General features: G+C 36.8%; 1 protein-coding gene across 1 annotated transcript; it reads right to left on the bottom strand.

Moving 5' to 3' along the window:
• Positions 1-6,449: 6,449 nt before the first annotated feature.
• On the bottom strand, positions 6,450-15,722 carry LOC104232754 (CSC1-like protein At1g32090). The gene is made up of 11 exons (XM_009786021.2): positions 15,037-15,722; positions 14,088-14,240; positions 12,600-12,735; positions 12,338-12,439; positions 12,099-12,218; positions 11,852-11,932; positions 10,868-11,208; positions 9,817-10,062; positions 8,234-8,558; positions 7,652-7,885; positions 6,450-7,114 (listed from the first exon to the last, which is right to left on the bottom strand). Exons 1-11 carry the CDS (start codon positions 15,348-15,350, stop codon positions 6,719-6,721), a joined length of 2,448 nt encoding a protein of 815 aa, XP_009784323.1. The 5' UTR covers positions 15,351-15,722; the 3' UTR covers positions 6,450-6,718.
• Positions 15,723-16,984: the final 1,262 nt, after the last annotated feature.

The following is a 16,984-nucleotide window of genomic DNA, read 5'->3' as shown; positions in this document are numbered from 1 at the left end:
CTATTTTTGATATATGAGCGTCGTGTACGTGAGGTGATGAGTGCGTACACGGGCTATTTATTGCAAAACTCCGTTTTCATTAAGTAAAATACTTGTTTCCCTTTAACTGAGCTACACTAGCATATATAATTATCCTGTTTAGTTTAGAAAAGCATGTCTATGTGTCTTAATTGCTTATCTGTGCAACATGCTTAGTGAGTTTCCTGCTTCTTCCTTGACTTGTACTTAGTCTAAATTATATGATTCCGTGTTGTAGTTGTATTTCTATTATTTGGGCTGCATATTTACTTTGGGACTACGGAACAGTATTTCGGAAGATCCCCTACACATTTAAGCTTGGGACTATGAGACGGTATCTCGGGAGATCCCCTGTTGTTATCTTTATGTACTGAGCTGATACCTTCTGTGATTTCATTCTTGTTAAATTTCAGTCTTTATTTTACTGCAATATTTCATTCTGCCTTGCTTTATTATATTTATATACCAGTAGGGCCTGACTTGACCTCATCACTACTCGATCGAGGTTAGGCTTGGCACTTACTATATGGTGTACTCATGCCCTTCCCTGCACATGTTTTTCATGTGCAAATTCAGGTACCGCTTATCAGTCGCATTATCAGTGAGTCGAGACAGCTTGGGACTTCAAGGTATATCCGCCGCGTCCGCAGACCTCGGAGTCCCCTTCTACTCTTTCCCATGTCAAACACTTCCTGTATTTTCTTTTGTTAGACTCTGGAGGATAGAGATACTGATTTCATTCTGTAGTTTGTGATTCACGATGCTCCGGGTATTGGGATAGTTGTGTACATTTTGAGAGTGACTAATGTATATGTCGAGCGGCATCTTAATTGCTTATTTAAATTTCCTTGTTAAATTGTTAATTTTCATGTTTCCCTTTCATTTCCGCAAAGTGTTAGGCTTACCTAGTCGTAAAGACTAGGTGTCGTCACGACAATTCACGAAGGGAGAATTTGGGTCGCGACATGTATCCCTAAAGAATCATTATCACGCGAAACATAGCATGGTGAAATACCACGTTATGTGTTTTTCTTTCCTATAAAAGCCTATCGCATTTTAGTTATTATTTGCGCTTAACCAAACCAAATAGAAAAATTTTCCATAAATTTTTTATTTTTCTTGCATTACGAAATGTCTGGACGCAATGACGTACCAAAGTGTTTTTGTGGCAAACGTTCGATTTTGAAGCCATGTTGGTCAAACAGTAATGTGGGGCGCATACGCTGGATATGTCAACAACTTGTAAGTTATTGTTTTGCAAAAAATATTTGTTAGTATTCTTTATATAATATGTTAATTAATAGTGTTGTGTTATAATCCCCATTTGTAGGACAGAAATCAATGTAGATTTGAAGAATAGTACGATAAACCCATTAACCAGGAATACTACAAACATTGTTTGCACTATGTTTGGAATATGAACGGTGAATACGTACTCCGGATCTTTAAATACAACGAAAACTTGCGACAGTAAAGGAGAAGCTAAAAGAGGCGGAAGAAGAAAAAAATAGGTTGGAAGAGAAATTAAAGTGGTTGAAGCAGAGAATAATGGGCGATAGAGACTAAACAAATACATGTATGTGTTGAGTGTAGTATTTTATCTTTATATTTTCCGTGTCATGTATTTTCATTAGTTGTACCGAATTTAAATTATGTTAAGTTGCTATGTTTGTTTCTGTGTTGTAGTATTAAAATAACAAAGAACCCGAGAAATAAAACTATAATGCGCATATAATGTAAACCATAAATAATGTTGCTATTATTTACTAAATGTCATATGCACATAAAACCAATAAAAAGTCAATGTGTCCCGCAGCCTGTTGCTTTAAAGCAACCGTTGGCCTGAGGCACATCCCATCCCACCCGGCTACACTATCAGGATCATCCTTATCACGTCGCCTCTTTATCGGAGGATGCGCTGCAGCATATTAGTCAGTAAGGCTGGCAGGCTCGATAGAAGGGGTCGTCGGTCCAACGGTAACCTACAAAATAATAAGATATTTTAGTATATGAAATATATATTAGTAATGTACGTGTTAAGTCAAAAAATTTAAATTGTCTTACCATGGTCTCGGCGGGATCCTGAATATAATCATCCATCTCAGGCATGTCAGTATCGCACAAAGTGACCTCCGTGACGGGCGAGGATGATGCCTTAAAAAAAGGCTTTAGATATTTATAACTAATAAATGAGATAAATACAACTATAAATAATAATAATACTAACGAACCAAATCATGTGAAAGATACTCAGCATCCCCCGATGATGAGCCATAACTCAGTCGGCACCTACTATCTACATCTCATGTTGGACAATCATCAGCAACCATCGATGGTTCTGGAGGGGTAGGAAAATACTGATCCCACTCCTGTCGCGTAATGGAAGTGCCTGCGATCAACAATGCAGTTGACGGGGTCACCTTCGAAGTCCTTGGAGTAAGCTGCAGGTTGAATGACGGCATATCACTAGGAGCATGGTCTGGCTCAGGGCGGTCATCTAGCTGATCAACTCCAACATCCTCAATAGGTGCCTCAACGCCCCCTTGATGGGGACTACCTCCTCGCCGACCCCCACAACCTCGTGGAACACCCCTACCTCTTTGGGCACGCCTGCTACATCGACCATGTTCAGGCTCCACTGCTGACCCACGATAATACTGCTCTGGCACCATATAATCAACCTCGTATCCTAAACTCTCATCATCTCAAGCTCGCCTCAATGTTCGAGAAGCCAAATCTGTAACCTGCCAGCCATACCCGTGCAAAGCAGCCGCTCCCTCACCGGTATGTTGTTGCATCTACAGTCCCAACTGGTAGAATATATGTAGGCCAATAGCCTGCACAACATGTAAAATATTAATTACGGAATGCTAGGTTAACATTATAACTAAGTATACAAAATAACATACCAGTGTCTCATGCCTCCCGGCATATGGAACGAACCGACCGCCAGCGCGATGAAAGGGATTCCCGACGAAAAGTCGGGTAATGCTGCGGTACCAGCCCATATACTCATTCTCACCATCCATACGCTCAGGTGAAGGGGTGGCGGAATGAGGTCAAGCCGCTGGTCCCAAATCTCGATCTGTACCTCTAGCCATGCCACATATGTCTAGTCAACCCTAGAACGATCATCCCGCTGGTAATTTGTCCTAATCCAAGCGAGCGGTGGAGGTACAAGCTGCGGTCGACCAAACTGGTGAAGGACTTGCTCGGGGTATGATGCTCGACAATATCGAGGCACATCAACGGGACAGAAGAGCTCCACATAAGTCAGACGGTCGAGTAATAATCGGGCAAACCATTTATTAGCTCGTCGTTGTATGGCCTCCAAATGAACTATTACATAAAAACAGGAACCGTGAGTATACACAACACATATAAAGCCAGGCCAAGTAAACTTAAGTATACATTTACCTGCGCGGCCTCCAGTAAATCCAACAAATCCCTACAATAGGGGAGATTATATCGAGCCTCGTACTCGCATCTGTATCCTCGCCTATCAACCCACCTCCTAGCTAAAGGGAGAAACAGTGGAGGTTGCACCCGGAGCGATGGGTGGTAGAGGTGGCTGGAACTACGGGAACCGCTCCCAATCCCAAACCTAATATACAATTTGGATGTAAAATTTAAGGCATATTTTTACTATACAATAATCATGAAAATAATTGACTATGTTTTCACCTGCAGCAGCGGCAAAAATCCGGCAACGTCGCACTGGGTGCCCATGCTAGCCCGACACATCTGCATGTATAAGTAACCAAGAACAGCTGCACCCCAGTTGTAACTAGGTAAATCATCTAACCGCTCAAGATGATGAAGAAATCTCAAGCTGACTAAGTTTCCCGAAGTGTTCAGGAACAATACCCCTCCAAACATAAGCAGTATCAACAATCCCGTGTACCCGTTAATATGAAGATCCGATGTATCATCTGTAATGTCCGCATGCATCGCCTCCGGATCTAGCCGTCTGGCCATCAACTACAGACGACTAGCCCCACTCAATGCAGCATCATTCGCTGGCTGGAAACCGGTGAGCCGCTGCAACATCTCCAGGTACTCCACTCTCGTATAATCTTTGATAGCATGCGGTAAATCTACAGGATGACCATCAACCGGCAGCCCATACAGAACCTCCACGTCCTAAAGCGTGCTAGTAGCCTCGCCAATGGGTAAATGGAATGTGTGCGTTTCCGGTCGCCACCGCTCTATCAAAGACGTGATCAACAACCAATCCAGCTGCAACCGGTTGATTCAATAATCCTATAAAAACCTGTATCCTGAAGGCATCTGACTATACGGGGATGGAGATGGTGGGCCCTAAGAAAGTCTCACATATCGTCTACTAGTCTAGCACGGAACGTCTGGGCCAATAACTTCCCCTCCCATATGTACGAAGACCTATGCTCGGCTTGTAGTAATAGTAGCTCTAGCGAGGCAGGTCCCAGATGCACAGGCGGAACACCCATGATGACTACTGTAAATTGAACAATATTAATTAAAGTATTTTTCTTTTTCATTGCTTAACATCTTTAAATATATTATAATATCTTTAATATTAAAATTTATTCGATTTATTTTTACTATATTGAGTCCAAATAAACCATATTTTGATTCCGGACTCGATATTTGAGGCCCAGTAGCACCAAGGAAAATTTCACCAATTTATCACTCAACAGGTATGTTATTTTAGATGTTAGTTTATTATTTCATATGTTTGTTTGTTACTCACCTATTTTTGACTATAATAAAACTAAATTGTTAGTTATTGATTTAATTACTAAATATTCATATAACAATACTTAGTTTGGGTCCAAATAAACCACATTTTGATTTCGGACTCGATATTTGAGGCCCAGTAGCACCAAGAAATCCAATGTTCTTGTGTTCATGATGAGAAAATTTCACCAATTTATTACTCAACGGGTCTATTATTTTATGTGTTAGTTTATTATTTTATAGTTTATTATTTTATATGTTTGTTTGTTACTCACCTATTTTTTACAATAATAAAATAAATTTGTTAGTTATTGATTTAATTATTAAATATTCATATTACAATACTTAGTTTGACAATATTGTTGTTTTCTCATATTATTTTCTTACGTTTGTTGACTAGAATTGGAGAGAGTTTGTATTTTGAACTATCAGCTTTTTTGAGATATTTTGGGTTTAACAGATACTTAATGATTAATTTCAATAACTACAAAGATACTACGCTAAAAAGCACTATATTTTACTATGCTAAAAGGGCACTACATTACAAATACAAGCACTATATTAGGGCACAAGATACCACTACAGGGAACTAAAGTAACAATTTATCTATTTTACTAGTCTTTTAGCAAATACATAATCTAAACTGGATAAAAATAATAAATTAATTTAATCACAAACAAATCATGAAAAAACATATAAAATGTTATAAGTAACTAATTAACATTTTTTTAACAACTAATAACAACTTCTCTATTTTACTAATTTTTTTAGCGCACTAATAATATAGTCCGGATAAAAAATAACAAATTAATTAAATCGCAAAACAATCACGAAATAACATAGAGCACAGTAAAAAATTAACTAATAGGCATTTTTTATACATGAGTTTTAACAAAAACTAAATCGGAATACCTCAATTTTAATTTTTTGGAAACTTGAAAATTTGGAGCCGAAACGAGCAACCCACTGTGAGATAACGCCTTAACTAGGATGTGGGACCGAGAATTTATACTTTTTGTGGTACCGGTGGACTCCACTCGAGCTTTTTTTCCTTAACAATGGGGGGACCGCTATTTTGAGTTTTTTAATGGGGGTGGGGACTTTTCTGGTTTGGGGAAGGAAACTGGACGCGTTTTTATGTAGGTATAGCGCCTTATTAAGACGTTATACTATAGCGTCTTATTATAAGGAGATATGCCTTTCCGCTCATTTCAGGTTCAAATATAGCGCCTTATATAAGGGCGTTATACTTAACTGGGCAAACGGTCGTTAAGGTAAAGCGCCTTTAGCTAGGGCGTTATAATATTTTGGTTACCGGTTTTTTCCCCCACACATTTTGGTTCTTTGAGTCCAAAAGAACCATATTTTGGTTCCGGACTCTCTGGAAAAGTACCTATTTGCAGTGATTGATACCATCGCTTTAACTTGAATCTCAATTACATCTATTAATCAGTATCACATCTATTAATCAGCGGCAAATACTATTTGTAGTGATCGAGATCAGCGTTTTAACTTGAATCTCAATTACATCTATCAATCAGGGGCAAATACTATTTGTAATGATCGAGATCAGCGCTTTAACTTGAATCTCTATCACATCTATTAATCAGTATCACATCTTTTATGTGAATTCACAAAAATGTCAACAAATATTAGATTTAAATCCATAATTTAAAAAGTACAATGAATTCAACGTTAAGAATTTTAACATGTTAAAATCCTGAATCCACCTTTTGTATTCATGTCTGATTGCTGTTAATGATTTCTTCTCAACAAAGAGGAATATAAGACATGTAACACATGTATTAACTTCTCTACGAAATTCGAAAAGAAAATGAAAGTAGCCCAAATGCATTTACATTGATGGACAAAAACTGCAACTAAAGGGGCATGACCTGGTTAGCAAATGTTAAGCTGGGCTAAGTATGGCGGTTAGGGCAATTGAGTCGCTAAACATCAGTCAAACTAAAGGATAAAACCTTCAATAATGATATCCGTTATGGTGATATTGTGACTCATGTTGATGGTGTGACTCGACATCATAGTGATATATGTGATTGGATTGTTCATATTCATAGTGAAACAAGTCCCCAGGTTGTCCAACTTCATAATGCTGGACATTATGAGATGTTTGAGACACCTGAGATGGCTCATCTTCTTCATGATGTTTCGCGTGATGAGTTGGAGATGGAGAACTAAGTTCGCTCAGCGGGGGGCTTGAGCTGTTGGGAGGTGGCTTTTTGTCGACTTTAACTTCATCCAATTCAACCTCTTCAAATGAGCGGAAAATAGGATGCAGATATGCATCAGCCAAGTATGCTTTCAAGTTGGCATCAGATTCAGAAGATCGGTTTTGCAAGTCCTTTTCCATCGCTTCCTGAAAAGCATGAGAACATAGAGGCATATATTTCCATTACTATTGTTGGCGATATAATTAAATAAATAATTGTGTGTTTCTCTAATAGCTTAAGCTTTTATATAAGGTGTCCACACAAATCAATATGGTATCAAAACAGACAAAGGTCCTAGTTCATGTCTCACCGCCACTACTATCAAAAAGAATTGTTCACATACTTGGCCAATTAAGAAAAGGAAACAGCCCTGCGCACTAGCAGGCACACTAAATATATAATTAAATAAATAAAAGTGTGTTCCCTCAGGCAACTTAACCTTTTGGATAAGGTGGTCACACAATTTATCACTACTCAAATCATTGATTGTTTAAGATAAAACCATATTTAAGCAGGGATCAGGTAAAGAACAACAAAGCTGAGGTAGGGCATCTAGCATAGGAAAAAGAAGGTAGGGCATCTCGCTTTTCTTTTCATCTAGTTATGCGATCATGAAAAATTGCCTCCATGCTCTACAAGAAATGTTCCCAAAGACTTATATACAACTAGCAATTGAAGCTTACCTCAACCGGATACTTTCTGAATGCAGGTTCAAACCGACTCTTACAGTACTTATGGAATGCTAAGGTTAAAAGAGGTAACACCACAAGAAATGGAGTGGACTTTGCAGCTTTTTTTGTGCTCAATAGACCCATCAGAAGCAGTTGAGATATCACTAAGCTTGCAATAATGCGTGCATGAACATGGGGCCAAAAAGCAGCTGCACTTTCATATCGTTGGTTATACACATTGATTACCTGTATGAAACACAAACTAATAATCAGAAAACCATTGAAGATAAAGTTTTTCATATAAAGCTATCTTCTTGAGTATGATAAAGTTCATCATACTATTTACTGAAAACTTTTATAAATTGTTACTGGTATATATCAGTTCCAACACTCAGTAGAACTATCATTATGACACTCAAACTACCTTTCCGATAATTTGCCACAAGAATCCTTCGGTTAGTCAAAGTTATTACCAACACAATGGATTGCTCTTTTGTTCAGTACAAACGACGTCCTCCCGGCTATGGACTCTAAAAACGCTAATAAGCAAATCAACAAGTTAAAAAGAAAAGGAATTAAAGGGCAAGGACGAACCTGATGACGGTAAACAAGATGCGCAAAGGCAAAGAAAACCAGTATGAAAGGAAGAAGAATTGGAGTAACCACAGCATAGACTATACCCAGAAGAAAGTACAGTTGAAGACTTGGAAGCGTCTCGGGAAAATCTACGCTACCAGGGTCCATTGCCTTCTCCATATCCCTTTCAGTTTTCACAAGGAACATGTTCTTAAGATGAAAAATAACCAGAGGTTTCAATCTGAGAATTTCACCAGCAATACCAGCCCAACCATCAACCATTATGTATGTGATAAAGAAAGTTGCTTTCATTGGTATTGAAACCCCTATATTTCTCGGTATCCTGCATGAAAGATTATAAAACTCAAGGAAACAGCTTTGTAGAACAGAAAGGAACTTCTGTATCAGAAAGTGTATTTACATATTTATCACTAGTAAAGAAACACTTCTTTTCTCGAGCTAACAGCAACTATATACAAAAATCTTACAGAATCTTTTTTTCTTTTCTCCAACTTTGCACCCTTCAATTTAATGTCTTACTAATTAATATCAGTATTTTAAATGGTACTCCATCTAATATAAATTTTGAAAAAATAACAATCCATAAATTACACCAAGGGGCAGAAAGCAAATGAGAAAAACAATACAGTAGTAACTTTTTGTACCATCTTGGTACCTTATTAATGAAACCTTTACCTTATCAAGAAAAAAAAATGAAAAAACAATACAGTTGATTCCTCAGTTGCGCATATTATCTTTTTTGAAGGGGAAAGCATCATGAGGGTCCAGAAGGCCCATATGGAATTTGATTATGCTATGACGATGTTGGCTATAAGACAACCCAAGTTCTATTATAAACTCAACATTCCATTCTGACGCAAGAATATCATCAAGGTTATTGGAGGTAAAAAAATAAGTAAATGACAGCAAATCAAGAATTTTAAAACATTCCAAAAATGCAGTGAAACATAACACAAGTTCACCAGATTTTACGTTCAACTACACAACACAAGGTCAACTAGGTACGTTTAATAAGCCTCTTTGTGTTTTTTTTTTGTATAAGGAAGTGTAAGAAGCATAAAACTGAAAAACTTCTAGAGATGAACTCCAAGAGGTTCAAAAGCGCGCTGTAAATAAGCATCAGTAAGCTTCACGCACTTGGCATACTGCATACTGTATTATAATACTTGGATGTGTCAACAGAGCTAAGGCATATGACAGAAAAAATCTTCTCTCCAGCAATAAGCTTAATTTGAAAACTTCAAAGATCACACAATACTTGATTTCTTCTCTTCAATACTTGATCTAATCTAGTGTCGCTGCTTCGACTTGGACCATGTGTTGGTTAACATTCAAAAAAAAGTTCTAGTTTTATGTCTCACAGTCTTAGCCATTGTGAGAACTTTACATAGATAATTCCACATCATCAAAGAATGAGGTTAGCATTAATATGTCCCACACACTGGTATACATCTTTCATTGAGAGACCAATCTAATCTATCATGTGTCAAAAGCTAATGACCATAGTGCAGTCATCATGATTTTGTGAACTATGAGAATGAGCAGAGAGAGAGAGAGAGAGAGAGAGAGAGAGTGTGTACTGAGTAGCTGATTGGTGAAGGAAAGCATGAAGTTGCTGGAAAGCTGTCCCTGCTACTATGCTCCCCAGGAATACATTGACTAGCATAAAATAATAGTATTTTGCTGCTGTTCTCCTCTCGAGCACTGATAACGCCACATGTCCCTCAATCTTTGACATAAACATCAGAATGGCAGGAAGAACAAGCAAGAAGACTTTAAGAGCTAAACCAGGAAGAAAACCCTGTAGAAATGACTTGATAATCTTCCTGCAACCATTTCCAGAAATTTTGCTTCACAAGTAACTCTTTGAAAAAATACAATAAATGCAGCTATGAAGAATTAAAATACTTCTAGTAAATAAAAACAGAAGAAACGAACTTAGTCAGGAGTCGGTGAAATATATAACAAGCACATTTGGATAAAAAAAGAAGCTTTTGAAGGAGAACCTCTATATAATAACTCAGTCCTTTTTCTTTTCTCTGACATACTAAATAAACTAGTAGGCATTCATACACAACAAATATAATCTATTAAATTGCAATTTAGTCTCAAAAAAGTTGCTTATATATTCATCAAGCCTACTGTGTCTTCGAAATCTGAAATCTATCTGCTAAGATCAAAAGAAGCAGCAGTCAGACACCAAGATCATCTTAGATGCAATTTCTTAGGGAGATCAAACCAGCTGATTGACTATAAGCACTAGCGAAAAACTATAATGTGTAAAGCAAACTACGGTTTTACTGTTGCTTAGCGCCTGCAGATGAACTAAAGAGAAAGATATGCACGATAAGAACCTGAAAAAGGAAGATAATCCATTTTGGAAAAGGTCCAGCGAAATGCTAAATATTTTGAAAAGTGATATCAGTGCAAAGTAAGTAATGTGTTCGTGACAAGTATGGTTGCGAACTTAATCACCAGCCAATCCAGGATGTGACACTGCACACTGATATTTCCTCATTAAATCAACTTTTTGCATAAGGCAAGAATGAAACAAATTACTGCAATACTACTGCATTCCAAAGGAAAGACAATATATGCATTCTTCTTTGAAAGCAGAGAAAAAGTTCTTACCATTCAATTAGTGGTCTCAAAAAAGGTGCAACCTTTTCTAAACCTTCCAGATTAGCCAACGATTGCACAAAGGTAATAGGTATCATGTAAAAGAATACCAGAGCAAACACTGCCACAGAAATCAAAAGCTTGCGGAGGCTGAGAGAAAAAAAAGATATAGACAGATTGTTCCAATATACATCTCGTGGTTCAGGGGCCCAATTAGTCAGCCACAATGTGGGGTTCTTGCTTTGCTGTGTTTGTGCACAAACAGCTGCCCCGCATCTTGAATTAAACGATACAAAGGCAGCAGGCATGATAGATTTCGAGTTCTTGAGAATCCCTTCACGTTCCATTGTCAACTAGAAAAGGCAACATAAATACAAAGGATAAGTAAATTGGTGAAAAGTAGCCGGTATTAAAGCTTGACTTAAGATGCGCGCAGGTAGTCAAAAGTGAAAAGCGCAAAAATGAGCTCAAGTTTGTTGGAGCTTTAAGCGCAAAGCGCAATTGATGTGTGGGCTTTAGCAAAGAAGAGCGTTCATGAAGAAAAAATAAAAAATAGAAATGCAATGCAAGAAAATATAACTACAACACAAACAATAACTATTTAGACAAATGAATGGAAAAACTATAACTAAGCTTGATATACGATATTGTACCCTAAAGATAGATCCATTGGTGAAGATGCACATGCCTTAGCACCTTGACGCCTACACTAAAGTGCCAATTAAGTGACGTGAAGTGCACAATCTTCAGGGCTTAAGCAAGCTTTAACAACACTGGATGCACGGAGCTCCTTTCTCATAGCCCCTCAACCCTTCTCAGAGAAAGAGGGGGGGGAGGGGGGGTGAGAGAGAGAGAGAACAAGCTGGATCAGAAAACATAGAGGAGGGAGGGAGAAAAAGGATAACTTTATTCAACAAATATAATAAAGACGTCGACCAGAATTTTCATTTGGTTATGGACAGCAAATAAGCTAATCAAACTAGCAATTACACTCACTCTTCTATCAAGCTCCTTAAGCTGCTGTTTGTAGTAGTCGATAGAATCAACTTTCTCACCCCAAAGTCCGAGGAAGCCTTTCTGCGGAAAGAGGACATGTGACATGGTGTTAAAAGTTAAAACATTAATTAAAAAAAGGTGAAAACCATGGCAAGAGAATTTTCTCCTTTTTAAATCAGTAGCAGTACCATGAGAAAGTTCAAGAGAAAATGTCGCGTTTCCTGAGTTTTATCAGCTAAAAGAGTACCTTTTTAGTTGGCCTCTTTTCTGGATTTCTTTCAAACTTAAGCTGGTTGTAGTCCAGCCAATTTTGAAGTCTAGCCCTTTTTCTGACAAGTTTGGCAAACTTGTTGGCATTATAGACAGCCTAATAGAGATAAGACCAACAAAACCACATGAAGTAAGAAATTCCAGCTCAAGAAAAGCTAGCTATCTAGGTAAACACCTTCTCACTAGAAAAAGACCTGCTGTTAGGTGCCATGTTACCTGGTGACAAAGATAGTGGTCAGGATGGTTCTTCTTAAAGAAATTTTCAACACTATCTGTTATTGAGCGCTTAGATTCATGAGGAACATTCCTAACCAGAACCTGAAAGACAAGATATGCAAAGGTTTATTGTAGAATGGACTAAATTTATCTCAAATTCAACAAAAATAGAATCTGTAGGCACAAATTTTCTATCCATGTTTGATAAGCTTTTCAGCTCATGGATTGAGAATTTAAAGGAAACTGATCCTTGTTTACCCACCGTGAACTGTTCGGCACGCTTGTCTTGTGAAGCCAAAAATTTTAATCTCATTGCAGCTACTCTATCATATTCCTTGTACAGCATAAAACAGGTCCAAAACGTGAATAAATATTCCATTGCTATGTGGACAAAGAACCTGACTCATGTGAACACCCAATTGAAGCTCCTTATTAGCAAGAGATCCAACAGGAACACACACAGAAAAAGGAAATTCAGACGAATAAAGGACGATACAAGTAACATTTCTATATTGAAATTGTCATTCGTTCCTCTTGACAATTATCAACTAGTAGCTCAGTTAATATTTTCGTTCATTTTTAACCTTTTAGCATGAACATGCATTTTCCTAAAAGAAAGCATGTTGTTAAGAGAACAAGTTCAATCCACATTGTATCATTGTTTCTCCGTGTCTGAGCGTAACTTTTCACCTAGCCAATCCCCTTACGGAAAAGTCTCTACTAAAATTTTCTCCTGTCTGCAGACAGTTTCTAGCAGAAAAAAGTTCTTCCATTACCAAAACATCAACATCATAGGACGCTTCTATCACCCAATCTCCAACACTAGAAAAGAAATTAAGGCAGTTGAAAACTTCCAACCATGCTCGAGACACCCAACTGCAGTCGTTGTCAATCTAGGTTTCTTTGCTATGGCCAGTTAAATACATAATTCCAGCAAAAAGATGTCCCAAAGACTATAAGCTTGTGTATGAATTCACAAGAAAGCAGTTTAACCCATAAGTCATACTGGACCACAATATCAAAATAGTAGGTTTGTTTTCATGACCTTATAAACCAAGAACTAACTAACTAATGGCAGTCAGTAGTTAACTCAACCGAATAAGTATGTTATTATATTAAGTCAAATCTGTCAACATATAACATTCAAGACATCATCAACTTGACAGCTGGATGAAGTGAAATCGTTGAATTACAGATGGACTCAGAATCAGATGTTAAGACAAAAAAGCTCATACTAGAAAGCACTGCCATAGATGTAAAGGAAATACGAATCGTACCCAAATCACTAGCTTGGATCAACAGTAGTTCAAGGTGCTTCTACTGGCAAACAAGCGCCTACGGGTGTTACTTTATTAACAGGACTAAGATAAAGGGCAAATTAGGGAACACAACATTTCTAAAAGACAAATTAAAGTATCACTATTCAAATCTATGAACGAGCAACACGCACATAATTTAGATTTGGCTCCTAAAGGACGAACTTTGTGAACACCATTCCCTTTTTTCAGGAACTTAATTATGCCATTGTATTTTAACATACTTCTGGTACTCCTCAATAATTTATCCTGATAAGAAAATCTTCCCGTGTATTAATACTAAGCTTTTAGACAACAGAATAAGAAGATGAATCATAAATCAGAATAAGCAATGGTAAGCACAAATTTAGCAGTCATAATTCCTCAAAAACATATATACACGTATGTGCTTATTGTAGATCAAATGAGAGGTAATGATACAACAGAAGACTTACTTCCAGGATTTGGGTTTAATATTGGATATAGAGAGCTTATCGATATCACTGACGACCAAATCTTTTCCGAGGAAGAACAATGTCCCATCTGATACATTAACTGGAATAAGAACCAAAAGTGCCACAAGTGCAGTTGGCCCAAATATTTTTAAGCTGTCAAGGAAAAGAATGCAGGTATATCAGATAAATTAAAGAAGCAGTTTCCATTGAACCCAAAGAGCTAATCAATTTACATGAAATTGTGGGTACTGGTAGATGTCTTTCACTCTGTTTTTCGGGTCACTCTAAGACTACCGTATCATATGTGGTCAAATATGATAAGTTGTTCTGCTAAATTACAAACAAAAATGGATCAGTTGCAACAGGAAAGAAAAAAAGCGAGTTAAATCATATACCACTTGAAACTAGAGTCCAGATAAGGGGAAAAATTGCAAAGCAAGCAAACAAATTAATTGCCAAAAAATTCTTGAGGCACAAGGTAGAGTTTAACTTATAGAAATTTATAATAATTAAAAAAAAGCATTTAACAACTGAAAGGGACTTTTGCATTGGTAGGCCAGAATTGAATTGGGGAAAATTAAAGTTTTCATGGCCAAACCTTTCTTCTGAAAAATTCTAATAGAGGATTTTAAAGTCTATCTTCAGATATGTAATTCTTAAGCAAAGGAAGAATCCCAAGTTAATTTCACCATCAATAGCACCCTCCCCTTCCCTCTCCTCTCTCCCTCTCTCTAAAGAAAGGGGACAGAGAAGAAAAGGAGTAAGCACCATATCCAGATTAAGTTCAAAATTCCAAATTCTGAAATTTTTAAGCAGAAAGACATTGCAATAGATAAATTGAAAAGGTTTAAGCCTAAAGCTTGGATTTTACACCACCCCAGATAGACATAAAGCAAGACCATAAAGTTGACAACTTTCAACAGCCAAAAACAAATAAAATCGGCCATACCCAAGAGTGTAAATCCTCAAGAAAACAGCAGAATCAAGGCCAGCATGTTCAATAATTTTAGATTCACTCATCTTCATAGCTGGAGGCATCCAGTTGAGAAAGGTAAGATAAGTCTTGAAATTGAGATTAACAAACTTCCCCACAAAATTACCAGCATGCCTAGGAGCACTTCTCTTCCCAGTAATGTACCACTTGGGAAAGTAAACCCTGTCATTGATAGGCTGAATTCTAAGCAGAGCAAAAGCCAATAAGAATGCAAAAGCACCAAGTATGTTTATAAATGCTGACACCCCAATATCACTAAGAGTTGCCATTACTCCAAACAGAACGCAAGAAATAACAGGACTCAAAATGCAGAATAAAAGTTGGGTTTAAAAGGAAGATTGGTATATAAACAGCAAGTAAATAAACGAAAAGAAAAGAATAATTTTTTTCCTTTTTTTCTGGATATAGGACTTTTGAGTTTTATCTAGTGGCAATGGCGGATGGCCTACTAAGTTTTTTCAGTTTTCAACTATAGTAGTAGTAATTTATTTTTTCCCCTATGATTTGTATCTTTGTGGGGTTCAAGAAAACTGTTCCATTTTTAATAATATTGGGATTGGAATTGTGTGTGGGAGTAGTTTTCTTATTTGGATTCTGGGCAACTCAAGAAAATACCAAAAAGAGGCCCCTTTTAAGTTGTTTGCTGGCTCAGTAGGCTTCTGGTTTCGTTCATGCTCAATGCGCTGTTTGTGTCTTGTTTAAGTTACTATTCCTTCTCTATTTTTCCTAAGGCCCTTCCTACTTAAAATTCAGGCCACGTAAAGCCTACTTTTGAAAAAACATCCTACTAAAAAAATTCATTCTCAAAGTCAAAGCTCTAATCTGATCTCTAATTTATGTGACACATTTTACTAAAAAAATAATTAAGAATTTAAAGAACAACTTTTGATTTATTGTTATATATATATATATATATATATATATATATATATATATATAACAATAAAAGTACTTTTATGATTATTTGGTCATCGATATGTTTCATCGTCCTATAAAATAATATCATTAAGAACAAAAATTAAATTAAAAGAACTTATACAGTAAGATGTCAATTTTCCTGAAATTATTCTCACAATTGGAACGTTAGAGTTTTCCATATGTTACTTTAAGAGCCTTTTGGAAAGCCATCTTGAAATCTGATTTGCATATAATTGTGTGTAATTATATAAATTGGAATATCTGTTTGGCCAGTAATTACTTGATCAACATGAAATTAGATGTAATCATACTCTCCAATTCTCAAGGGGGAGGTGAGAAATAATGATATATATAATTACAAGTTAATGTAACTTTTCTAATTCTCTTTTATTTTTAGTTTTTTCAAATATTACGTACTATTCTTCTACGCTATTGTGAAGAACTGAAACTACAGGGTTCGAACTCCATTGGAGATTAAGCTCCAAGCTGGAACTGAGAACATTCTAGATCGAAGGAGAAGAATTGAGAAATGCAAAGTAATTTCTATTGATTGTATTGGATACAATATATATACACATTGACAGCTGTCAGATAGTAGGGACTAACCTATACAAAACTAACTGACTAATGACACTGCTAAACGACTTATTAAGCTAACAGATCACCTCTAATACTAACTAACTAACTAACAAGTACAAGTATATAAATATATTCAATCAAACTCAACACCCCCCCCCCCTCAAGTTGGTGGGGAAGAATTCACTGCCAACTTGCCAAGGATGCTCGTATGTTTGATGCCAGTCAAAGCTTTGGTTAGAATGTCAGCTAGTTGATCATTTGTTGAAATATGATGCAGAGTGATTAGTCCATCTTGTAGTTTATCCTTTACGAAATGACAATCAACATTTATGTGCTTTGTACGCTCATAAAACACGGGATTTCTTGCCATATGTACAGCAACTTGGCTGTCACAGAAAACATGGAT

Source organism: Nicotiana sylvestris, chromosome 8 (assembly GCF_000393655.2).
Source record: "Nicotiana sylvestris chromosome 8, ASM39365v2, whole genome shotgun sequence".
NCBI classification, from domain to species: Eukaryota; Viridiplantae; Streptophyta; class Magnoliopsida; order Solanales; family Solanaceae; genus Nicotiana; species Nicotiana sylvestris.
The sequence above is the reverse complement of the archived record's forward strand: the minus strand, read 5'-3'. Positions and strand labels throughout refer to the sequence as shown.